This window comes from Dermacentor albipictus, chromosome 3 (genome assembly GCF_038994185.2).
Source record: "Dermacentor albipictus isolate Rhodes 1998 colony chromosome 3, USDA_Dalb.pri_finalv2, whole genome shotgun sequence".
In the NCBI taxonomy this organism is placed as follows: domain Eukaryota; kingdom Metazoa; phylum Arthropoda; class Arachnida; order Ixodida; family Ixodidae; genus Dermacentor; species Dermacentor albipictus.
The window spans coordinates 28,486,281-28,512,175 of record NC_091823.1 but is presented as its reverse complement, the minus strand read 5'-3'; the positions used below and the strand labels follow the sequence as shown (position 1 = coordinate 28,512,175).

The 25,895-nt window shown below is 45.2% G+C and overlaps 2 protein-coding genes across 2 annotated transcripts in view; both read right to left on the bottom strand.

The window, feature by feature from the left end:
• Positions 1 to 24,657, bottom strand: part of LOC135921684 (cell adhesion molecule Dscam1-like) — a 331,909-nt gene extending 307,252 nt beyond the window's left edge. The window contains exon 1 of the mRNA XM_070535315.1: positions 23,508 to 24,657. The gene's annotated coding sequence lies outside the window, so the exon portion shown is untranslated. The remainder of the gene's footprint in view (positions 1 to 23,507) is intronic.
• Positions 23,504 to 24,592, bottom strand: LOC135921685 (mucin-21-like). The gene has a single exon (XM_070534903.1). It carries the CDS (start codon positions 24,590 to 24,592, stop codon positions 23,504 to 23,506), a length of 1,089 nt encoding a protein of 362 aa, XP_070391004.1.
• Positions 24,658 to 25,895: the final 1,238 nt, after the last annotated feature.

The following is a 25,895-nucleotide window of genomic DNA, read 5'->3' as shown; positions in this document are numbered from 1 at the left end:
GTGTGTGTGTGTGTGTGTGTGTGTGTGTGTGTGTGTGTGTGTGTGTGTGTGTGTGTGTGTGTGTGTGTGTGTGTGTGTGTGTGTGTGTGTGTGTGTGTGTGTGTGTGTGTGTGTGTGTGTGTGTGTGTGTGTGTGTGTGTGTGTGTGTGTGTGTGTGTGTGTGTGTGTGTGTGTGTGTGTGTGTGTGTGTGTGTGTGTGTGTGTGTGTGTGTGTGTGTGTGTGTGTGTGTGTGTGTGTGTGTGTGTGTGTGTGTGTGTGTGTGTGTGTGTGTGTGTGTGTGTGTGTGTGTGTGTGTGTGTGTGTGTGTGTGTGTGTGTGTGTGTGTGTGTGTGTGTGTGTGTGTGTGTGTGTGTGTGTGTGTGTGTGTGTGTGTGTGTGTGTGTGTGTGTGTGTGTGTGTGTGTGTGTGTGTGTGTGTGTGTGTGTGTGTGTGTGTGTGTGTGTGTGTGTGTGTGTGTGTGTGTGTGTGTGTGTGTGTGTGTGTGTGTGTGTGTGTGTGTGTGTGTGTGTGTGTGTGTGTGTGTGTGTGTGTGTGTGTGTGTGTGTGTGTGTGTGTGTGTGTGTGTGTGTGTGTGTGTGTGTGTGTGTGTGTGTGTGTGTGTGTGTGTGTGTGTGTGTGTGTGTGTGTGTGTGTGTGTGTGTGTGTGTGTGTGTGTGTGTGTGTGTGTGTGTGTGTGTGTGTGTGTGTGTGTGTGTGTGTGTGTGTGTGTGTGTGTGTGTGTGTGTGTGTGTGTGTGTGTGTGTGTGTGTGTGTGTGTGTGTGTGTGTGTGTGTGTGTGTGTGTGTGTGTGTGTGTGTGTGTGTGTGTGTGTGTGTGTGTGTGTGTGTGTGTGTGTGTGTGTGTGTGTGTGTGTGTGTGTGTGTGTGTGTGTGTGTGTGTGTGTGTGTGTGTGTGTGTGTGTGTGTGTGTGTGTGTGTGTGTGTGTGTGTGTGTGTGTGTGTGTGTGTGTGTGTGTGTGTGTGTGTGTGTGTGTGTGTGTGTGTGCACACACACACATGCCGCTGTGCACCGTAAGGCCTCGGGCTTTCGTTGTCAGGGCGCTAAATTTCCTCGAAAATATGAAGCACATATACTAGCTGGCCGCTGCCGCCGCAGCAATCTCGGTGCCTAGCCGGCTGTTCGCTTTTGTTGCCAGCACGCTACGGCTTGACGGTTTCTTCCTTTCTTTCTTCCTTCCTTTCTTTCTTTCTTTCTTTCTTTCCTTCTTTCTTTCTTTTTTGCTTTTGGTATATCCTTTCGGGCCAGAATCATCACTTCGCCACACGTGGGCCCTGCCACCCGCCTGCTCGGTTCTATATGATATGCCTGTATCTGTGCGCAGGATCGCTTCCAGGGGGCGGTAGCGCATTCTGTTTTGCAGCCAACGCCTCCGTATGAAAGGAAGACAAAAAAAACGGAAAAAAATTCTTACTTTTGTCGCGTCGCCACAGAATTTAGTGCTTTTGTTTATTCCGGCAAACGTAAAGGGGGAGTGGGGTTCGACGGAAGAAAAACTTATCAAAATTTGCGATAGCTACATCTGGGGAAATCATAAAGCAAAGAAGGATATATCCAATCTGATTTTCACAAAAGACCTGAATGAACAACCTGGTGCGAGCGAAGTACTGTGAAAAGCATTCTTTGTGAGGACAGCGCCGACGAGAATTTGATTTTTCTGGTAGGGCAGGTGTCATCGGAAAACTTCTGCGAAAAAATCGGAGCATCGCACAGTGATCTCTGATGCAAATACTCAGTGTCTCGTGGTGTTAATTAAAAAACTAAATTGTGGGTTTTATGTGCCAAACCAACGATCTGATTTATGAGGTATGCGACAGTGGGGGACTCCGGAATAATTTGGAACACTTAAGGTTCTTTAACGTGTACCTAAATCTAAGTTCACGGTTGTTCTCGCATTTCGTCCCGATCGAAATGCGGCCGCCGTGGCCGGGATTCGATCCCGTGGCCTCGTGCTTATCAGCCCAACACCATAGCCACTAGCAACCACGGCGGGTAAGCCGTGGTGTCTTGTTTGTGTTCATGTCATGTTTTCAGCTAAAATACATGTAAAAGTCCTCTGATGTACCGAACATTTTTCTAAAAGTGACACTTCAGTAAACTTTCGATAGGCTGAAGTGTTGGGAATAACTTCGTGGTTTGAAGGAGCTTTTCATAAAAATGCAACAAATATTCATAAAGCGAGCTTTAGATTTGATGCAATAACATTGAAAGGCAAGCAATCTATCAGGAGTTTATAACATTTATTTTCTAAATCAGATAACAACTTCGTGGATTAACTTGTATTCTAAAGGGATCTTGCAAAAAGTTTTATTAAACATGTATAATGTGCGCGTGATGAAACAGCATCCCTGCATCTCTAACAAGAAAACTTCTTGATGCAGCATGTATAACCACTTGTAGAGAATCAAATGCTGTCGCTGCCGCACACTCGCGGTCTTCCACTTCTTTTCGTCCGCTTCTTTTACGTGTTTGGAACTGTGTTTCAAGCTGTGCAGCCTTGTCCATGCGAAGTGACGCCTGCCTAGCACAATCCATCACGTGACCTACAGATAATAGAGCGCGAAATCAATATCCTAGCCACACTACCGACAGCCTGTCTACCAGGGTGTCGGTAATTATCATCATATTAAAGACGAGATTTTTCCTCTTGCACTTCTGTCAGAGGCGCTGCATAGTGACGATGTCTAAAGAAATCCTCCCAGTAGCCATCATGTTTACTCCTTCGCAAGAGTATAATAATCAAAAAGGGCGGAGCTTTTTCGGAAAGGTTAAGAAGTGGTGCAGCCTTTTGACCAAAATCTTGGACTTCTCAGCTGCTTGTTTAAAGGAATGATATCTACTACTGTACTTGCGCTTGGTGTGCTGTGCGCGTGTACTCGTTTCAGTTTTTCCATTCGTTATCCTTCCGCAAGGACTGTGGTATGCTTAACCAGCCAACCCCATGCGGCATGTTTCTTGAATTATATTTGATTGAGATATTCGTGAAACTATTGCCTGATGACTTTGCAAGATTATTGTCTACTTCCGAGAAGTGCTTCGGGATCCTTTTGAGCGTCGTCACTAATAGCCGAGGTAATGAAACGTCGACGCGTTCTAATCATCATGATTGTCATGGTTATCATATTATAATTTCATGATTGTTAATTTCTTTGTTCAATGAACACACCATTATGCCTCTACAAAAAGGGTTCCGCACCTTTTGTTTGGGCGAAGCTAATAAGAGTTACATTAAAACATACATATATATTTAAGAAGAATTACCGTGAGTCAGGCGGCACAACACCTAAATTACGTTGGTAATTAAGCAAATGCACTGTGGTCAGAAAAAATAGAGAGAAAAAAACCCGTAATTTTTGTCACCAACGTTCTTTACCTAAACCGAGGTTTGTCTTCGTCCTGGTGCAATATTTCAGAGCACATAGAAAAAGCAATAAATAAGCAGTAAACATCTCACGACATCCCGTACCAGTAGCGTGCAGTATATTGTAACCTTACTCCAACGGCTGCCCGACGCAAGTTCTCTCTCTGGCATTGCGCGGTTACGAGTCGTCAAGGCAACCGGCTACGGTTTATTGCAACATTATTTTTTGACTACCTCTTTCTTTACTTACTGTTGCTAACACATTTGCCATATATGTTTAGAAGACTAAGGAATACGCAAGCACGAAAACAAGCAATCGTACAATTTTCTCTCCCTTCCTTTTCCCTCCTCCAACAGCAATCAACGTGACACTTTAAATAAAGATAAATGAAAGGCGAGGAAATCCCGCATACGACCACTGGGTTGCGCCACAACACGTTACGAGCGGAAAGCGGCATGTCTTGCGGTGAAGCAGACCGGCCCTTCCAGTGCGCTAGGGAGTTAGTAGGTCGGAACACTCGGAGATTCCACAGATGCTGCCACGCGGGTAAAGATTCGACAAGCGAGATGAAGCCGCAACGAATGCGGTGTTTCGATACACAGCACGATAAAGCCAGCCGACTTTTGAAGTTCAGTTCTAGCGACAGCACTCTGAAAATTAAAAAAAAAATTCTTTCGTAGCAGTTCCGCGTGCAACGAGTATTTACTGTTCGACGTCAATAGTTAGATAAACCACGTGATGTCTCGCACGCATCCATAGGAAGGAACGTTCTGTGATGGCTTTATTTAGTTTCTTGCTCCCCCTTTTTTTAAAGCGACGCCATCCTCTGAAGCCAATTAAAGCGACCATTAATTACCAATTAATTGCCAATTAACCAATTAAAGCGACATCCAATTAAAGCGACGCCATCCTCTGTAGCACGGTATACTGAGACAAACGCGGAGAAGATTAGCTCGAGTGCAAATAGAACATTCAGGAGCGTTTTAGGGAGCGAACCACAAGCAGTTTACTGAAAGATAACGCGTCGACGCTAGCAAGAAAACAGAAAAACGGCGGGTTCAAAGGAGAGTGGGAGACGGGGAGGAGGAAGGCAAAGCAGTGAGGAACGACTCGGGGCAGCTCTTAAACGTATAAGGCATCAAAACATACTCCACAACCGCACACGGCAAGCGCGCGCATACTTGCACAACGCGTGCCGTGACTGAGTTTTCAGACTTCTTGTTTTCCTCCTTTGCGCCTGCCGAAACCCATCCCAATGTCGAGATAGCGATGGAAAGGAAGCCATTCGCGCCGTAATTGAAAGAAATGTAATACTCCGATCCTAAGCGAAATGCATTGGTCTCGAGAGAGACACCCGTGCTCGATGGCTGCGCGGCGGCGCCGGAGGAGTCGGGTTTGTACTGTTGAACTGACTACCGCGGAAAAGAAAAAGCTGCTATATATATATATATATATATATATATATATATATATATATATATATATATATATATATATACCCTTGCCATAAGAAGAAAGGAGATACGTGTGACGGTGCCGAAAACAGCAGTGAAAGCCGTGCGCATGGGTACCCGCACACACGCACACACGCACGCATGCCATCTTTCCCAGCCTGCCTGGCGACTGAGTTAGAGCGAGTGTGACGCGGCGATCTGAGAGGGAGGCTTGGGGAAGGGGACCCGAGGCCGGAAAGGAGCGTGCGATAAAATACGCGCGAATTACGGGAAGAGCACGCGCGCGCTCGGAGAGCAGAAAGAAGACAACGAAACAAGGGAGACCAAGGAGCAATAAGAACAAGAAGAAACGTGCCGCTGACTGTGCGGCCCTAGGACTCCTCCCTCCTCGCCCGTCGACGACGGCGCGGCATATTTTCCTTCAGCGGTGGTTTTCCCTGGGGCGCCGTGAGAAAGGCTGCCGAGAAAGACGAAGCATTGTAGCCGCCAGCTACTCGCGTCGCAGGAGTGGGTATAAGGAAGCGTATGTGAGTGTGTGCGTGCGTTTAGATATGTATATACATATATATATACATAGGCGCGTGCGCGCGCGCACCCGAGGCGGGCACGCGTCTAACCACAAAGTAGGCGAAGAATGAAGAGATAAAGCTCGCATCTTTAGTCACGGTTTCCTTAATGGGCGAGCAGCCAGCGCCACCCGACGACAAATGGTGCCAACGTTCAGTGGCCGAAACTTTCGCGCGCCGTTTCTCAGTGAATAGCAGAGAAAGAGAGAGAGAGAGAGAGAGAAAATGAGACCGCATTGGATGTGAGGCGCGGCTCTCGCGTGGGCTAGTTGTTTCACCAATCGTTCAGCAAGGTGAATGTACGACGGAATCCCTAGTTAAATAAAGCTCAATTTCATCGTCATTATCGTAAACATCGTTGTTATCATCAGCTTCGTCACCTTCTTCATCCACACCTTCATCAATAATTTAAGTCCAGCTGCAGAACACAGGCTTCTACCAGCAATCGGCAACTAAGAAAATGATATTCACTAACCGCAGTTCATCTACCTTTGTTCAATGCACGAAAACGCAGATTAAATAATAATAATAATAATAATAATAATAATAATAATAATAATAATAATAATAATAATAATAATAATAATAATAATAATAATAATAATAATAATAATAATAATAATAATAATAAGTCTGCTTTTTGACTTTTCAAAAATACAACTTCATTGCGAGGAACGCCGTAGTGGGGGAACTCCGGATTAAGCTTGGCCACCTTAGGCTCTTTAAAGTGCACCTAAATCTACGCACATGAGCGCTTTTTGCATTCTGCCCCCATCGGAACGTGGCCGCCACGGCAAGAATCGAACCCGTGACCTCGAGCTCCGCAGAGATAACGCCATAACCACTGAGCTACCGCAGAGGGTGGTATACAGCTTTGGCTTATTACTCCAGCGGTAGCATATGATAATGCTAGAAAGTAAGAATTTGAGACAGAGAGAGAGAGATCTAGAACACCAAACGCACTACACCGCGATCTTCAATTCTTTGGGCCTATATATGGCAATATTTCTTGAGGCTTTCCAAAGAGAACAGCAATTGCTTTCAAGCAGACTAGAAGCCGTTTTAAATGTCACAGCAAAACACCAGTATCGTTCTAGTATATGCTAGTTCTAGTATCGACACCACGTTGGAAATAACCGGAATAAATTGAACCATCTTTTGGATTAATATTTTTTTTTGTCGAATACACGGAATACGGAACGCGAGCGCTTTTGCATACCTTCTGCAGCAGAGTGTGGCGTCCGTGCTATAGAACCGAATTTCCGACCTCGTGCTCAATATAAGAACGTCCCAGCGACTGAGCAATCCTTGCGGTTAAGTTCACGGAAAAGAAATCTGGATAATGAACGGGGGCTTCAACGTGTTGTACTTGCATCATTAACATTTAAGTAAAGAACAGTGGAGGGGATGTTACCAGCAGAAGAAAACTGTACTTGTTTTCTTTATGCGTCCTCCAGTTCCCATAATGTGTCCGTAAGAGCACACACGCACAAGCACAGTCTTCTCCAATGGTTATCATGCCCGGCCAATTGCCCAACTACAGCTCTACCCAACTACGCCTGGGTTTCGTATATCGAAAGACACTTTAACAAAGCCTAAACGCATACTGTTTAGCTCTGGTTTCAAAGCAAGAAGCGTGGAAAATAGAGTTGGTTGTCTCGCATCAGAAATCCTTCTTCATTTCCCATTTCAAAACCTAACTTGCATGCCACTGATCTTTCTTGTTCAAAAAACATCTATAAAAATAAACCAAAAACTGCACAGCTCGATCGCCAAGTAGATTCGTCACAATTTTCGGTGATAACAAAGACGTCGTTGCTCACTAAAGGCAAATTCTAGGACTCAGAAATTTAGCTTCTTTAGCTCGAGCAGTCCTTCCAGGACGTACAAGCGAGCAATCGCTTCTTCGTGATCGAAACTGCGAGGAATACTACTGCCCAGGCCAGTATAACGATATGCGAAGCAATGTTTACAGGAACCTATAAGAAAGGAAAAATAAATATAGACGAAAAAGCAAACAAAGTTTTGAAAATTCTTATTCTTCTTTTCTTCAGTTTTCTATTTCCTTTCTTCATTTGCCATATCCATTTTCCCCTACGGTTATATACGCCCTGCATTCATTTTCTTCGTCTTTCAGCCGTCGTCACTTTCTTCGCTCAGCTTTCGTGAGAGAGAAGTGCCGTCAGCAGTATACTCGTATGGCAGGAGGGCGGTCGCATATGCGCATATATGAGGAGAACTTCGAAGCTGCGAGAGAAGGCAAGGCTGCAGCTCTTTGGTGCAAACGCTTCCGTTTCATCCCCGACCATGAAAAAGACAGATGGTCCCGCATAAACAATCAGCACTGGGTTGTTCTCGCTGTTTATGCTTACCCTGTTCGGGGATCAAACAATAAAAGAAAAAATGTAGCAAACTACAGTGCGCGTAGGAAAGAAAGAAAACAATCACGAAGGATGAACGTAAAGGTTCAAGTGCAACTTGCAAAGCAATATCAAAAGCGAAAGTAAAGCAGATGAGTTGAAAATGGGTTTGAATATTTTCAGGAGACAGTACACGGTCATTGCACACTTCTGTGGTGGAGGTGCAAAAAAGTTTACAATAAGAGCACAAATAAAACAAAATTGGTGCTACACAGATCGCTGTCTTGTTAAGTTAATTCTGCGTTTGCTAAAGCTTTCATATTGCTTTTGCTGGTAAAAGGTTGCGGCGGTGTCTGCATGTAAAGGTGTAAAAAGAACAACTCGCGGGGACAAAATTAACAGAAACAAAGCTAGCTGTTTTTTACCCACATGCAAAATCCACCGAGTGCACCCTTGAGTATCAGCTGATGGTGATCTTCTGACCTAACTTTGTTGTACTGGAGCCGAATTGCGTCAGAACAACTGGGCTTGACTTAGCATTCACAGAAACTCAGGAATGGGTCCTCGCTTTCGCATCCTTTAGTTTTTTTTTTGTTCAGTTGAAATTCTTCAAGCTGGTGAGTGGGCGAGTGCTACCATGCAGCCTGAGATTCCCTAATAACAGCTACCGCTCAAAGAACAGCGAATATAAAGAAGTTAATAAATATGATGGATGTTAGTAGTGATGGAGGAAGAAAGAGAAAGAACTTGGGATAGGAAAAATATTTCTGCACTGCCATAAGCCAAATCGGTGAAATTCGCATGCGGTTACTAAAGAGCACGAAAGAATTGGTTTCGTCATTACGGTTTCTTGGCTACATAGATAGACTGTCGGTGGACGTAAGCTACGTTGAATTTTCATTCACGAAATTCGAACGTAACCAGGTAAATGATAACGTAGGCGATACGAGTTAAAACCCGTATCGCTGTCTCACCTATCGGCAGATGCTCGTATCTTGTAGTAGAAGATTGGAACGAAGTTTTATGAGCCTGGCACAATGGTGCACATCACCTTAGCCGCTAAGCCACAGTGGCTGGTGCTGCCTCAAAGCTCCAAGTCATTGGAGATCTCAAGTTTCCACAAAAGCTTTGTAAGTTGTAAGGTTGGCGGCAAGAAAAGAGGCAACACAGAAAACTGTAAGATGATCACACATTCTTAGCAGCATGTTTTAATATTTATTGCAGTGCCGGCTCTGTATGGTCTAAGACGCAATTGAGTATAAACTTGCTACATTGCCTTCCTTTGATAGACATTTAAAACGATGAAACAAATTTGAGCAGTCTACGCTCCCCACTACGAACATTTAGTAAAGGCAGATAGAAAACATGAAGATTGCTTCTCTGCAAACGTAACAAATTAGGGGATTACAGGCGTTGTGAATAGAAGTAGAGCTGACTCCCTCCAAAAACTAAACATTGTAAAGTAAAGCCTTCTCAAGACAAACTCGTTCCTACGACAAATTGAAACAGTATTCAGGCTATCACTAAGCCCCATTAACAACAGAAGCAAGAAAAAGTGATATAACAATGAAAAAGAGTACACGAAAGTCGTAAGGGAACGGCGGGACATGGGAGTTATTGCACGTGGTACAGAAAAGACCTCATTAAAATTAATTGCTCGAAGGGATTCCTTACGGAAAGGCCTCGGGAAAAAATGAAGTCGCCTACACGAGCGAGAAGTTAACATAAAAAAAAGAAAGGAAGAAAGGACAGAAAGATGAGCAGGATGGAGGATAGTATATCGAGGTTTCTGGCTTCTCTACTCTCCGATGACCTGGAAGAAAGAGTGGCGGCGGCTCTTTTACGAGCGAAGCCAAGGATGACCACAGGCTCGCCGCTCGCCCTTTTCCCCCTCTACTCATCTGACCCCGCCCGGTGCAGCGTCGCTCTACCACGCTGTACGAGCAGCGCCCCCTGGGGTCGTACAGGCACGCGCTAGTAAAGCAAACAGGCGGATCCTTCGGGCATCGTTATTACGCTTTTAGTGCGGAGAGCCGTTTGATCGAGGAGCCAGCATCAAGGTCAACAATGAAGACGCGATCTCCTTTACATGGGTGAGCCCGCCGCGCCCAGTGTAACCGATCGACTACAGTCTAAGAGTAAAAATATTTTTTTAGACAATAAAGTGTTAAAGCAAAATGCGAAACCTAGGCGGTTAATGTTTTTTTCTTTTTCTTTTCTAGTTTTTTTTTCAATGAGCGCTTGTGTTGAGAATGACCAAGCTGTAGCTTAACTTGAAAGGTCCTGGCTTATAGAGCAAGTCGAGTTGTTGATGTTCTGCAGATGTCAGCGCTGTGAATTGTCGGCCGTCATGCTATACAAAGAAATCTATACCCACAAGCTTTTATCGTTTTTGTTTCTTTAGCATGGAGAAGGCGACCAGCGTAACGGTACACACACACACACGAACACACACACACATGCACACATACACACACACACATGCACACGCGCATACGCACGAACACATGCACACGCACGCACACACGCACACATAGACGAACACACACACACGCAAGCACGAACACACACGCGCACGAACGTACACGCGTGCACGCACATATACACACACACAGACGAGCAGGCGCACGCATACACACACACCAACAGATGCACACGCACGCGCACACCCACACACACGCACACAAACACACGCACACCCACACACGCACACGCACGCACGCACACACACACACACACACATGCACTCACACGCACGCACGCACGCACGAATACACACACGCACACACGCACACGCGGACACACACACACACGAATGCGCACACGCATACACATGCACACACGACCACACACACGCAAGCACAAACACACCCATGCAAGCATGAACACACACGCGCACGAACGCACATACATACACACATGCGCAGACGAACAGGCGCACGCATACGCACACCCGCGCGCACACACACACGCAAGCACACACACACATGCACACGCGCACACGATATTATGAAGTGATAATAATGGCTGATTATCACAAAAGGCACTTCGAGCAGGTAAAATGCGTTCACACTGAAAGATAAGTGAAGCCGATTTCCCCGAGCGGGAAGCATCACTAGACAGTGATGAATCTCCGTTCTCATCAGATGTATATTCAATCGCGTTCTCTAGAACACGCCCTCACGCGCATTCTCTGAAGAGGCTGTTCTGCAAACTGTTTCCGCACTACATACAGTATATACAAGAAATGGTGGAGGAAAATTTTTGTTTAGTGCTTGAATCTAAAAGGCAACGTTAGCATTTTCTTCAGAGAGTTCTTACGTAAACATACTTTAAAGTGGCTGTAGAGCTCAAGAAGACGCGTCGTTTGAATTCACCGCGTAAGTATGCAAACATGAGTTTGAAGAGCTCGCGTCGAGCCTAGAGAAGCCAATCGCGACATCGGCGTTGACCCCTACTCTCTAGAGTGATGAAGCGCGTGAAGTGTCACTTGGGCGTCCGTCAGTAAGGGGGGTGGGGTGGCTGTGAATAGCGCCGAAAGAGCTGCGATGCACGTCGTAAATAAACATGACGGCGCATTCACGCCCCCGCATCTCGATGGCTCTTCAGCGCCTGAATAATGCGACACGACACGCCGCGGCAGTTTTTAGAACAAGCATGGGTTCTCTGTCGCTTTCTCATAGGAGGAATGATAATGGAGCGTTTCCTTTCGAGTGAATCATTTAGGCCTCGCCCGGCCTCATTCAATGAAACACCATAGCCACGAAAGAAGCTATGCAGATCATAGTTTCCTAGCAGCCCGCGTGGACTGCACCGGCAAGCGCAATAAAATTCTGAGACCATTACCATACGTAGAACTCGCTTTTGCATTTGGGTACAGCTCATATCGTGTGAGAAATGAACTCCAGACGCCATCAACTTCACCTAGTCACGCTGATAGTCACGCTATCAACTTAACAAAAATATATACAACGGGCTCGGTGTATACAGTGGTGATATGGTCTTTCGCATTAAGGACATCTGTTGTGGATGCCGGCTGCTCTAGGTTTTGCAAAGAGCTAATTACAAGTTTAAAATTCTATTTATATACATGATGCTGAATATGCCGGTTCTCATGCAATCTTCCCATCATACTACTGGATACGCCCACTGCAGGGCAAAGGCCTCTCCCATACTTCTCCAACTACCCCGGTCATGTACTAATTGCAGCCATATCTTCCCTGCAAACCTCTTATTCCCTTCCCTTTATACTTCACACAAAATAAAAATTAAGGCCGACTTTAACAGTAGCTAACAAACCGCACCTCGTTTGATTGCTAATATCCCCACCAGTCACGAATTGTTATGTCGTCAGAACAAAAAATGTCAAAATTACATAATGTTATTCCATGGTGCTTTATACTACAGAAGGAAATTCATGATAGTAGAGCACTTGCTAGTGAGCCCTCATGACTACAGACTAATTAAATGCCGAGTTAGTGTATCGTCATTCATGTTGCGTTTTTCTTATAGAAACAATTGTTCAGATCAGCTACTCAAAGGATGTGAAGGAGTTAATTACAGGCTGCAGGCATTAAGAAGAAGAAAAACAACTGTTCTATCATATTTGACTAGACACAGCACGTGAAACATAGGGTCAAGCGTGGTATTATGCCTTTGAGTAAAGCGATCTGGTGTAGCTACACCTTTAACACTGAAGGAGCATAGAACTAAGCAGAAGATTCAACTTGCTAGTAGGCAGTGTTGCCCATTTAAGAATTTTGTCACTAGATTTAGTAATTTCTGGGTCTTTTAAGCGAAGAACGTCTTCTTTTTAGCGAACGACGTCTTTTTTAGCAAAATGACGAAGCAATTGTAAACATTTGAGTAGCCGCGAAGTCCGGTTGCTTCTAAATTTAGTTTCTCGAACGTGCTTAATTATTAAACAACTATCAAACGGCGGCCAAAAATGGCTGTACAGTGTGTGGGCTCTGCGACCACAATAAAGCAGCAGTGATCAGCGTTCAAGAACGCCATGATGCGAGTAACTGCGTCATGACTGTGTCACATTATAGACCTCACCCAAACAGACACTAGGCAAACGTGAAATGTTTCGGGAGAATAGAGCTTTTCTTAGGGAAAATTTTTTTTTGTAAAGAAGATTGTTGTTATACCAGAAAATGATTATGTTCAGTTGAAAGTTATTTTAAATCCAGTGTTCATCAGAGCTCTTAGAAGTAACAGTGAGGAAAAACTTGTAAAAGCGCGAATAACAGTGAGGAACAAACTGCCTAGCACTCAGCGTAAAACTTGAATGCCGTAAAAGAACCAAACAGTACAGCCCATGCCTGGGCACTGTGGTCGTCACTTTTCCAGCCATATGACGTAAATCGATGCTATCGAGGTAATATTTTCCGTACAGATAAGAAGGTTCATTCATAGCAAACCCCAACAGAAATGTTTTCCTAGCGCATCACACCATTTGACAGTGATGAATCTCTATTCTGAATGGCTCTTTGTTCTTGATATACTTTTCCTTACTGGGATGATGGTGGGAGATTAAGGAAGGGGGAAAGGGGGAGTCAATGCAGTATATTTTATGTTTTCTCCAACATTTTGGATGTCCTGGCAGATTTTCTCATACAATCTTCTTTTAACTTCAGTGGACTCATGTAGCTTGCGAGATGAAAGGTGCTTGCTTCGTGTACCGACATAATGTTCTGTTCAATCAACGAAAGGCACGTTCACTTTAGAACTCGGGAGGAGTTATGTAACATCATTTGTCAGTTACGTACATTCCCAAAGAAACATTATGCGACGTCATAAGCGCCTGGCCACATACTGGCCACATACATTATTCGACTGTGTGCATCTGTAGAGCACATTTTTCATTTTATTTTTTTCGTGCTGATCATGACAACACAACGAGGTTTTCATTTACCCCTAATAGGTGGCAGTGCGCTTATTCGATATACTCTATAAATTACAGGAGTGAGGGGTAGCACCACCTGAATTCTTTGAGGTAAGTTTGAAGAGGGCGTGTCAATTCAGAGACACCTCCAGTGCTCACCATGCGAGAGTCTCCCTGAGTGCACGAGAACAAACATCCGCAGCGCATGTCACTTTACTAAACGAGCGTCCTCCTTTGCCCTCTGGCCTCCAACATTCGAGAAGTTTCCGCGACGTACGTATACACATGATCCGGCCCACTAGCCTCTGATGAAGCCCACCAAGCATAATGGGGGGAGGAGATGGGGGGCTTTCATCTGGCCACTAGAACTCGGCGAAGGCGCGCAAAAAGCTGCCACTCGATACGCCGGCGTGGTGTGGATCTTTGCGCTTATCGCGTCTTCTTTGCCCTCGCAACGCCTCTGCCCTCATGGGATCGAAGAGCCAGGTCTTGCCATTTGCATAAGTGAACGCGACAGCACTTTCCCACCAACGGCACAACAGGAAGGAAAAAATAAGGGCATAAAAGTATGTCCGCCAAGTACTCTGCGGTTTCGCGGCAGCCGAAATTAGTGTCAATGGTCTTGACGTCACTGTCGACAGGATGCTTGCTTTCGCAGATCTTTATGTTTTCCTTTAAGAGGACTTGGAGCTTGAGGCAAGCTCCGTCTAACCTGGAGGGCATTGGATCTATGGCAGCCACGAACGTGCTAATACCATTAGTATAGGGTGTAAAAACACAGCAGTACGGGCGAAGAACGTGACGGATGAGCTTCGATATGTGAGCATCACTGGTGAAGCCGAAAAATTACCCGAAAATGCAAACTTTGGCTGTCTTAGCGGAGCGCGCTTGTGGCGTAAGAAGATTGATTGCCGTACACCACTCCGCTTGCCCTCCCATTTATGTTTGGCATGCTACCCGAAGCGCAAGGTCGTCTCTTGCGCGCGCGGCAGTGTTTTAGTTCGTGTTACTTCTTGAGAATCGCAACGTTCATTCCTTCTTTTTTTTTATGCCCACACTGCTCTGTGTGGTGCACTGTGATCACGTATCCTTACGCATGTCTCCACACACGACACCTTCTAAATCTGTGTCTGAGGTGAACCTGTTGAGAAATGCTTACACAATCCGGATTACTGCTGGACAGAGACAATGAATTGTGGGCCCTGGAATCCTGAAGTTACCATAGAAAAGCTATCAATCATACGACAAGCTTTCTTTCATTTTTTTCGCAAGCGTTATTTAAGATGTATTACGTGTACGTCAATATGTTTTATGCGTTTGCCATAATGGCTCTATTCTCACCTTCATTCGCGTGTGTGACGCTAAAATTTGAGGCTGAACGTGCAATAAGCGTCTAGTGTTTGAGAAGCGCCTGTCATAAATTGGAAAGGCACCTTGGCTAATATGTTAGCAACAAAGATTCCACAAAGTTCACTTAAACCCTCATGGAAAGTTTTATACATCATTTTTTTTATCATGCAACAAGGAAGTGCTGTCATAAAATTAAACACCAGCTGATCGAGCAGGAAATCCGAAAACAAACATTCAAAACAAGAAATCATAGCCCTACTTTTGCTTCTGAGCCACAATTAGTAACACTTTTACGTGGCCTGTAGAATAAATATGCGCAGGTCTTCAATAATGAGGTATAAATGCAAGACATCTGCGCGAATGAGATTGAGGGCTGTTGTCTTCAAGAGCGCACCAGGCGCCATTTATGGTAACATTTCAAGGAATTAACATTTTATTGCACGACCTTGCACGACCGAGCTCCCTAATGAAGTGATGGCAGCGTCTAGCACTGAAAATGCTATTGAGAGCCATATTCTTTGAATGTTCTGTTATTCATCTCTTTGCATACGCTACTGTTTTCTTTTTTTAGTTACTTTGTTACTTTATTTGGTAATTTGTTACTTTGTCTTCCGCTTTTGCAAATTTTAGGGCCTAAAAAATGTTGTGTTTACTGATGTATTCTTTTGATGTTGCTGAATATTTTTCAATTGTGACCACCTGTATTTCACCCCCGTACGATAATGCCGTGCAGGCGATGTACGTGTACCAAATAAATTAATAAATGACAGTTATACGGACGAGCGAGGTTTGCGCCGTCGTCGCAGGGACCGTTGTGCTGTCCCCATATCGATGACCGTGCGTGGCCCGTGGTTGAACGGTTCGAAGACCCCCAGAGAGACGCACTGCGTTTGGCTGCAAAAGCGACAAGGCCAAGTGGACACACCGTCACTCTCCGCGCTCAATCAGCTGTGCCGCGATGTCATCAGGCAGCGTTCTGGCTTGCGCGAGCATTGCGCGCAACACGCATTAGCGTGTCTGCTGAGCGGTTGTGTGCACACCACGCCGTCATACGTCAAGCTAAGCCTATAAGATCGTTACCTTAGGCGCTCACAAACGCCGACGTTTTCCTTAGGCCTAATATCGTGCCCCATCGAGGTGCGAGGCTAGCAAAGTCATCGCGCCAGCGTTCTGAGATGCCCCCAGCGCAACACTAAACCTTCGAATGCTTCGCCTTCGCACGAAAGGGGCAATTGGTGAGTGTGTTCCAAGTCTGGCCAGTATCGGAGATGGTATGCATGTAGAACTGCGGAGGAAGCTTGATGATGATGATATATGACATCACCTCGACTTGAAAAGAAAACAGAAAGCTATGAAAAGAACGTACTCTCTCGGTATTTTAACTCTTTGGGTCTGCGAAGCTATGAAAAACACAACCTGACTTACGCTAGTTTTTTTCATTCTTTTTTCTTTACTTCGATGCTGCCTTCATGAAGCTGTCTTGTTTGACGGCTGCGTCAGGATTGTAAAAAGGCTTAAGATGGCAATTGTCGGCTTAGCCGCCTACTTTGACACCCACCCACGGCGTCTATTGGAACATAGCTACCTTTTTTACGAAATCGCGCGCCCATTCCGTTTGGTGGAAAACAACGCCACGTAGATTCGTCAGAATGGTGCTGCGCTCAAAGACATTGTTCTTTTGCAGTTCGTGCCACAGACTCAGACACAATCATCTGCACCAAGCGAGATGACCAAGGGTATAGTGGAGGCCAGTGCCAGAAAATAAAGAGAAATAGTCGTCACGCCTTATAGTTTCGTGATGATGTTTTTCCACCACTGAAACGACGTGCACCGCTTTTTTTCGTAGTTAGTTTGCCACGTGGCGCCAGCACATTCCTCGCGCAAGCACTCCTTGCATCGGTAAAGAAATGCCCATTGGCGCACGATCGTCTCGATATGTGATTGACGGTTTTCGCAATTGGCATGATCGATTAGTACGAAGAAAGGCAAACTTCGGGTAGTTCCTTGAAATGCCTCTGGAGTTTGGCACGGCTAGACAAGTGGCCGAGTAGTAGGCTCAAATATAGCGAAGTATGTTTCTTCAAAATACTCTCCAAAGTATAATAGATGACATTCTTGCAACGATAGTGTAATAACATATCGGTAAGGTAGATCAGTTGTATGACGATATTTATCTAACCAGCAAAACAAACACGGACACAGGAAAGGGTGTACACTGCATACCGCTGAACCAACGACTGCGTTTATCCGTTTAATTTTTCCTATACCTCACAGGAAAACAACTTTTGTAGCTCGAGGTGCAAAGTTTGTTTAGACTTCTACAGGATGGTTCACTGCCATCTATAATATCTGCACACGTAATGCTGACTGTTCGAATTTACACAGGCGCTATATGTTTTAACCGGCAGGAATAGCGTTTTGGAATAATCGCATTTGCTATTGTACACTCTTAGTCTTATTCCACATAGGTTTTATTAATTAAGCGGAACATATTATTAAAGCTGTTGCAAATTCCGAGAAGCGAGATTAGTACCATACAACCGTGTTTTAGTAAGTACATCCTGTCTTGTGTCTGTTTGCCTCTCTGATAACATAGTTTTCTACTAAGCTGATGAGCTCTACGTTCTTCAGTTTAATATAAAATATTGTTACCAGAGCCCAAAATATGTTACCCAATTTCGTTACTAGAGGTCCTTCACGTGGCATAAGAGGATCGATGTCACATTGCCAAGCAAAGAATTGTATTTGCTGATAGATTCATCTGTTACTTTCTCACAATTACTCCATCCATATTATGGTCAACCTTGAGTGTAAGCTTCTGGTCTCTTACTCGATCAAGAAAAAGAAAAGAAGCCACGAACGCATAGGCGTCCGAACAGCGTAAGCTTCTCCTCGTATTCAGGAGTGAAAGGTGCCTATCTGTCTACCCTTGGTTCAAGATATTCACCCCGCGCTCGACATTTCAAGGACGCAAGCGAGCCCCCTCCCCCCCCCCCCTCCCTTCCCAGTTTCCCCTGGCCCCTCCTCCCGTGCCAACGTTCAATGAAAGCGGAGCTTATCGCTTTGATTTAAAGCCAGTTGCAGTTGTCCGCTAAACTTTCGGTGCGCCAGTTGGAACGGAGGCCTCTGCTGGGCTCTGTCCAGGCTCAGGCGAACTCAATACGATGCAAAGTTCGTCGCTGTTCCGGCGCGAGGCATAACAGTAGATATGTTGCTCCTTAGTGGTGCCACAAGCAGTTTCGGTTGGACGATGTACCTGCCAGTGAAAGATGAGACACTTTAGTTAACTCAAAAAAACATGTCTGGACCAATGAATTGGGTGCTAGGCTTTTAGATTAAAAGTGAGGGCTACTGGAAAAAAAATATATACAAAGCAAATTCACCCTTCCCTAACAGAAAATGTCCCATGATCTATAACCACTAATCTAATATGAATACGTATGTTTTATACGTGTCATAATATGATCATACAACCTTATGTACAAGGTTATGCAAAATATGTAGGATATGAGAATTTTTTATTGGGTATATCATGAAAAAACAATAACATAACTTACTGCTGTGTTCTTTCGAACAATGATTCAGTAAAACTTGCTTCAGATACATGAATTTCGCGATGTCCGAACAAACTTCTGTTTCTTTTTCTGTTACAAATTCTTCTGTTTAATTCGGGAGCTCTGAATGTTTTAAGCACAGAGAAAGCGCAATTCTTCTTTTCTAACTTAAGAAATTTTGTTAACTTGCTTCTGAAGAATAGCTGACGCGTTCTTACAAGTTCATAAATATACATTATATCCATGCAATTGTTTGGCGAGTATAAAGACTCCGTAAGAATTGTCGTACGTCAGGTGCGAGCCAAGGAACAAGTTGCTTATTAAGAGGCGAAATAAGTGTAGTATAAGGAAAGAGAAAGTTACATTTAGAAAGGGCTTGAATTGTTATGACTCCGGCCTTGAAGGATTTGGTAAGCGCTTTATTTCGAGATAGCCTGTGCACGTGGTCTAACATATTTCGGAGATGCTTCGTGACGTAAAATTAATTCAGACTTCCCTGATTGCGAGCTCGCATAGCGTAACTTTCCTACACCCGCCGCGGTGGCTTAGTGGCTATGGTGTTGCTCTGCCAAGCACGAGGTCGCGGGATCATATCCCGGCCGCGGCGGCCTTATCTCGATGGGGGCGAAATACAAGACCGTCCGTGTCGCATGCATTGGGGGCACGTTAAAGTTCCCCTGGCGGTCAAAATTAGTCCGGAGTCTACCACTATGGCGTGCTTCATAATCAAATCGTGGCTTTAGCACGTAAAACTTTACTACTCTTTACAAGAGCATTAACGAAGACTACACTAAATGCCAAAGTACGTAGCGGCGGTAATTGCCATTGCTATAGATATGTGTTCAGGTGGATGCACACTCCTGCAGGCGTCCAACTGAGTGTGTGCATTGATCAGTTCTGGTGGATGCACACTGACACATCGGTGACGTTCGATACTTCACGAGGGAAGAATACTGTGCAGAGGCGTATGCAGAGGGAATACACGTAAGTACATCGTAAGTATATCGTAACTACATTGCAAGAACATTGGCACAGTGAGACATAACCATTCGGTGGAACTGGCCTGGTGCGGGTACATGCGCAGTGACCCGAGGATAGCGGTAGGCCAAATACAAGAAGTTTAAACCAAAGAGTTGGATGACACGCACTATATTCTGTTAAGAGACCTGTGGGAATCAGAGATAACTATGAGGCGACATTAAATGTGCACGTTTCAAGTTGTTACTTATTGCTTCATTACGGCAAACAAACGGACTTATGGTAAACAAATGGACGCGTAATGGCAGTACATTGGAAGTCAACACGTGCATATACTGCGAGGGAAAAAAAAGGACTTTCCGGAATTCAAGACAAAGACGTAGTGAGGGACGCGGACAAGCGATTGTCCTTGTCCCTTACTACGTCCTTGTCATGAATTCCGCGAAGTAAATTTTTTGTCCTCGCAGTATGAACAAACTAGCCCAACAACAAGTCCTACTGAATCACGTGCTTATAGACAGCCTCTTTTTTTTTTTATTCCCATACATGCGTTTAGAGCAAACAAACAAAACCGCCACCCCGGTAACTCTCTCTCAGCCTGGCCCGCGCCGCGACTGTGGCTTTGACGACGTCACAGATTAGCATGAGGGAACGCTGGCGCCAAACATGCGATAGACTCAGGCGGAGTAATATCGCGGCCATTCGTTCCGCCTGCACGGTAAATTGACTTAGACCCTTAAAACTGAATAAGGATGTAATGATGTGAGTTATACATTGATTTTCACCCTTATTCACCTTTGAGGGCGTAAATTATTTTACAGTGTGTTCCCGAAGAACCCGGCAAAGGATGACTGCCGCCTTTAAGCGCTGAAAATTCTGGGCCATATACGCGCAGGTGCGGATGTGACCTTTATATATGTATACATAGATATCACATCAAATCATATCAAGCCAAACTTTACTATATATATATATATATATATATATATATATATATATATATATGAACAGAGCGAGGTATAGAAAACAGCCGCGATGGAAGGCTTGAGAAATTCTCAACCTCTTACACAAAATCCTGCAAGGTCTGCCAGACGTAGCCATTGTTGGCTAGGCAAGGAAGGTTTTCCTTTACAAAACAGAAAAGAACGAATTTCTTGCTTAAGCTCTCTTTGCTATGTTATTTATATATACAAGCGGCCTCTAGTGCGCGTTTTATTTTGTTTTTCGCGCTGAACTGACTAGTGTTCTACCCATATATAGCGTGGTATACAGCTGTATTATACCAATAAGACCGTATACGAAGTCCCGCAACGTTGTTAACACGTTGATTAAGTAAAGTCGTGTGCAAATTTAGACGATGACAAGGACAGGACGATACGGCGACCCTTATTAACCAGTATCGTCTTCGTGCACGTTGAAATTCGCTGTGTTTACATGCTTTGATATGCAGCAACTTGCCCAACAGCAGTAACAGTCAACTTGCCCTGGTTGCTTAGTGTATAGGGCGTTGCGCTGCTAAGCACGAGGTAGCGCTATAAAATCACGGCCATGGTTGCGACCTTTCAAGGGGGGCGAAACGCAAGAGCATCCGTGTACGGTGCGAGGTAAAGAACCCCAAGTGATCAAATTTAATAAGGAGTCCCCCACTACGGTGAGCCTCATAATCAGATCACAGTTATGACAAGGAAAACTCCAACTTTTAATATTTACTATATACCGTTAGAAACCATGGTAACCATTCCTTTGTTACTGTGTTCTTTCCCTACTTGATAATGTTGCTTGTATTAGGCCCAAATATTCTCTCGTTCTTTTTGGATGCGATTCTTACCTAGTTCATTATTTTTTTTGCCCTATTTTGCTTTTAATGCACAGGCGTGCCAATATTCAGAACTCCGGCTTGTTCTTGGTTGTGTTACATAAACATATATATAATTATTAATGATATTCCAAGGACCACTTTGAAGGTTTTGCTAATGACGCTCTTTCCGCCATTTGAAATTATTCTTTTCTTCTGTGCGTTGATGGGGGGGGGGGGGGTTGTACACCAACATTTTAAAGGAAATTCACACCACTGATGACTGCCACATCCTACAGACCAACCTGCTTTTCATAGTCTTTTTTTTATGCGAAGCATATTACGAGGGCTCAACCCAGCTCCTCAGGCGCGGCGGTGACCATGAAATCACGTGACACCGTGACGTCACGACAGAGGAGAAGTGGCTTTGGCTCAACTCTTGCAAGACGGGCTGGGTGGGAATCGAACCAGGGTCTCCGGAGTGTGGGACGGAGACGCTACCACTGAGCCACGAGTACAACGCTTCAAAGCGGTACAAAAGCGCCTCTAGTGAATGCGGTGTTGCCTTAGAAACGCGCTGTTTCTAAGGCGTGCGTCTCTTGCTCAGGCGCACATTTCGTTGCCGCGCCGAACGCTGCTTTGCTCGACGCTCACCGCGTCCAATGCGGGGCGCGTAGTCGCTGCCCTGTAGCCCATTGTCTTACACCCCTTGGCGGGTCGACGGGAACGCTGTCGCGTTCCACTCTTGAAGGCGAAGAAGTAATGCATGAGTTGTTTCTTCGTCTAGCCGAACCAAATATAGCCAAGCAACAGCAGTTCACCAGGCTAAACAGTGGTTCAAGAACTAAAATAAAGGCTAGTATGCTTCGCATCCTGGGGACGTATTCTGAAACGTTCGCCGCGGCGAACTTTTCGCACTGGCCACGCCTCCGCCGTAGCGGCGCGCGCTGAATGGCTGCTTTGACAAAACCGGAAATGCACTTGCGCCACCTGAATTTCCGGTTTTGTCAAAGCAGCCATTCAGAGCGCGCCGCTACGGCGGAGGCGTGGCCAGTGCGAAAAGTTCGCCGCGGCGAACGTTTCAGAATACGTCCCCTGGGCTTAACCTTACCTAAGCCACAGCCATTTTTTTCTTCTGAATAGTGCAAAGTTAATGAATGTAGCTTGAAGGCTGCGAAGATAGAACTTATGACACCCGCGCGCAAGATATCAAATATCCTGTTTACTATCCTGTAGAATCTGTCTTAATGTGTACGATGTTCGCGATCGATAATTTCGGCACACACTGCGATGCTATACGTTTCTTCTCGCACTTAATGCGCTGTAATGCGGTGTCTGCGCTTTCTCGTTCTTGTTTACAGAATACTCTGACAATTCAATTATTCAGCAGCTTTGAATACGCATCGCTGATCCCAAATGGCGCTTCTAAATAAAGAAGCGACATCAAAGAACGGGTTCCGAAAAAGTTTGTAAACATATATCCTAGATATGTTGATTGGTTAAGGTGTATATATTACAGGCAAGCTCATTCTGGCTGTCTGGGCTGGCACTCTCTCCACATGTTTGTTTATTTCACTGGTCAGGAATCTGCTACCGGCACTGCGTACTGGTTCAGCGCAGTTGAATTATGGTCTCTGCCTTTACTTCACTGCTGACGTAATTGTGATGGCTTTCTGTTTGTTTTCAAACTCCTTCATGGTATCCTAAACTGCACCGAAATATTCAGTTGCATTCTGTTTAGAACTCCGCGTAAGATCACCAGTGAACATGGATCTTTTCATTTTCCTGCCTGCTGTATTTAACATTCAAGTGTCAACAAAATGTGAAATTTTTATACTTTATAGCTCCAATTTGGTTGATCATGATAACGTTCAGATCAATGTCTAAGTTTTTATACCTTTGCATGTATTTTTGTATCGATTTTGAACTTGAACAAACTGTTCGAGCACTTTCCTCCCTCCCTCTCTCTCTCTCTCTCTCTCTCTCTCTCTCTTTGTTGTTGTTGAGCCTACTTAGCGTTTCGTTGTACGCAAACTGACATTTTCCTCATTGTCCTTGTATATTTATTGTGTTCGTTCTCTCGCCTGTTGCCCAGCTGTTCTCACTTCTGCTTGCCGTTTCTCTGTTCTTTAAAATCACCATGGTACCCGTGCGCCAGTATATTCATATACACGACGATGCCAGACACTTGTACACTCACTTGTACACCACGAAGCCAGACCCGACGATGAGCAGCACCATGGTGAGAGTGAAGCAGGCCGCCTTGAGCTTCCAGCTTTTCCTGAGAGGTCGAAGTTGGCGGTCTACCGACCGGTCCATGCTCTCCTCCATCTGTCGGAATGGCGTGGTTGCTCCCGAAGTCGAGTTCGGCGAATGCGGCAGCGCCGGCTTCGCACTGGACCGCTGGCCACCTAGCTCGGGTCGACCTCCTTGTTCGTGGGCCTTGGTCGCTTGAACCGAAGCATTTTCCGCGACTGCGGACTCCTTAGTCGTCGCTGTCGCAGTGTTTTTCGGCGCCGCGTCTGGTGAAGCGGCAGCTGAACGCGAGTGTTCCGCCGTTTCATTATGAATAGCTGTTGCGGCCGGTGCCGGCGTTCCAGGCTTTGCGAGGAGGCCCAGTTCTTCTCGGACTTCTGACAGCAGAACCGGGTCTGCTGCTGATGCCGTCTGCTCAGGTTCGGTCGCCGTTTGACGTTCCAACGATTTGGCCGTGGCGGTCCCGCAGCTGGTTCGCTCAGCGGCGTCTTGCAGTCGGTCCCTGAAGTCGGTCCTTGGAGGTCCTTGGGCACTGGACCACTGGCCACCTAGCTCGGGTCGACCTCCTTGTTCGTGGCCATTGGTCGCTTGAACCGAAGCATTTTCCGCGACTGCGGACTCCTTAGTCGTCGCTGTCGCAGTGTTTTTCGGCGCCGCGTCTGGTGAAGCGGCAGCTGAACGCGAGTGTTCCGCCGTTTCATTATGAATAGCTGTTGCGGCCGGTGCCGGCGTTCCAGGCTTTGCGAGGAGGCCCAGTTCTTCTCGGACTTCTGGCAGCAGAACCGGGTCTGCTGCTGATGCCGTCTGCTCAGCTTCGGTCACCGTTTGACGTTCCAACGATTCGGCCGTGGTGGTCCCGCTGCTGGTTCGCTCAGCGGCGTCTTGCAGTCGGTCCTTGGAGGACAAGTCCTCGCGGGAGTGGCCTTCTGGGTGTGCCCCTTGTCCTTTCATGCCTCTTGTCGTCGGCGCGTCTTGCGTGGGTGGAACGGGACCCGTTTTCGGGGGTTGCGCGTCCTTGTTCTCCTCCATGATCTGCGGTGTCTTCACGACGAGCTAACAACAGGCACAACCAAACGCGGCCGGCTTCTTCTTTATCTCCTTCTCGCCAGGTCCTCGAACGTTAGAAAATTATATTAATCAGGTGCGACAGCTTTAGAATAATAAAATACCAAGAAGGCAAATATAAATATGTTTAGGTGGAAATGCCTTTCCTGTCAAGTGTATATATGTTATCAAAACAAATAATAACAGTGAAGGGGCTGTTCATGCTAGCCATAATACTACACTGACGTGTAACAGCAGCCGATCCAGAACCTTTGTAATGGCGAAATATTCCGTCTGCTTTCTTGACGCCACAGAAATGCGTCTCGCACGTAATTGTGGGTTCGTGGGTTCAACGCTTGGTGTGGTAATTTTTATTTTTCACCTGTTGTACTTTCTCTTTTGTCCTGTGCTTCGCCATTAAGCCTGACACAGATGGCTTTTGCTGAGAAGAGTGAAGCGACCCGATAGTACGTATCCCAGGGGTAGGGGGGCAGGCGCTTAGCGGCCGCAGACCAATGAATAATGACGCGCTCTTGCGTTGTTCATGTGTGCCCCAGTGAGACGCTCCCCCCCCTCCCCCCTATCCACTGATTAGCAAAACTCTGTATACACAACATTAGGTGAAATAAATAGAGGCCCCATCGATTTAGCGGTGAAAGAGGGATGCGAAAGCACAGTGTATACAGGTTGTCCCACGTACCTTGAGCCAAATTCTAAGATTATGCAAATGCCACGTACCTGGACCGAACCAAAGTAATGTTGTTTGTCATCCTTGGAGGTACTCAGGTTATTTTTTCCTTCCGGCTAATTAGATAATTAGTCTTAATTAATTGTTCAACGTCCCAAATATTATAATTACCTATTATATTATTATATTATAATATTATATTATATTATTATTATATTATTATATTTTATATATATATATATATATATATATATATATATATATATATATATATATTATATTATACTATTATATTATTATATTATAAGTACCTATGAGAAAATTGTAGATCAACATGAAAAACTCCCGATACAGATTTCTGTTGCTCAATATGTGCTACATAAAAGTGGTTTTTGGAGCATGAAAGAGCCCGCGAATACACGCAAAGTGCCTCTAGCGGCCAATCGCGCGTCAATTTTGCGTTTATTTGCGAGTTCTTTCAGGCTCGGAAAAGCATTTTTATGTAGCGCGTGTTGAGCAACAGAAAGCTGTATCGGGAGTTTTTCATGTCGCTGTACAATTTTCTCATTGACACCTTTTTCTAATTATAATATCCGAGAA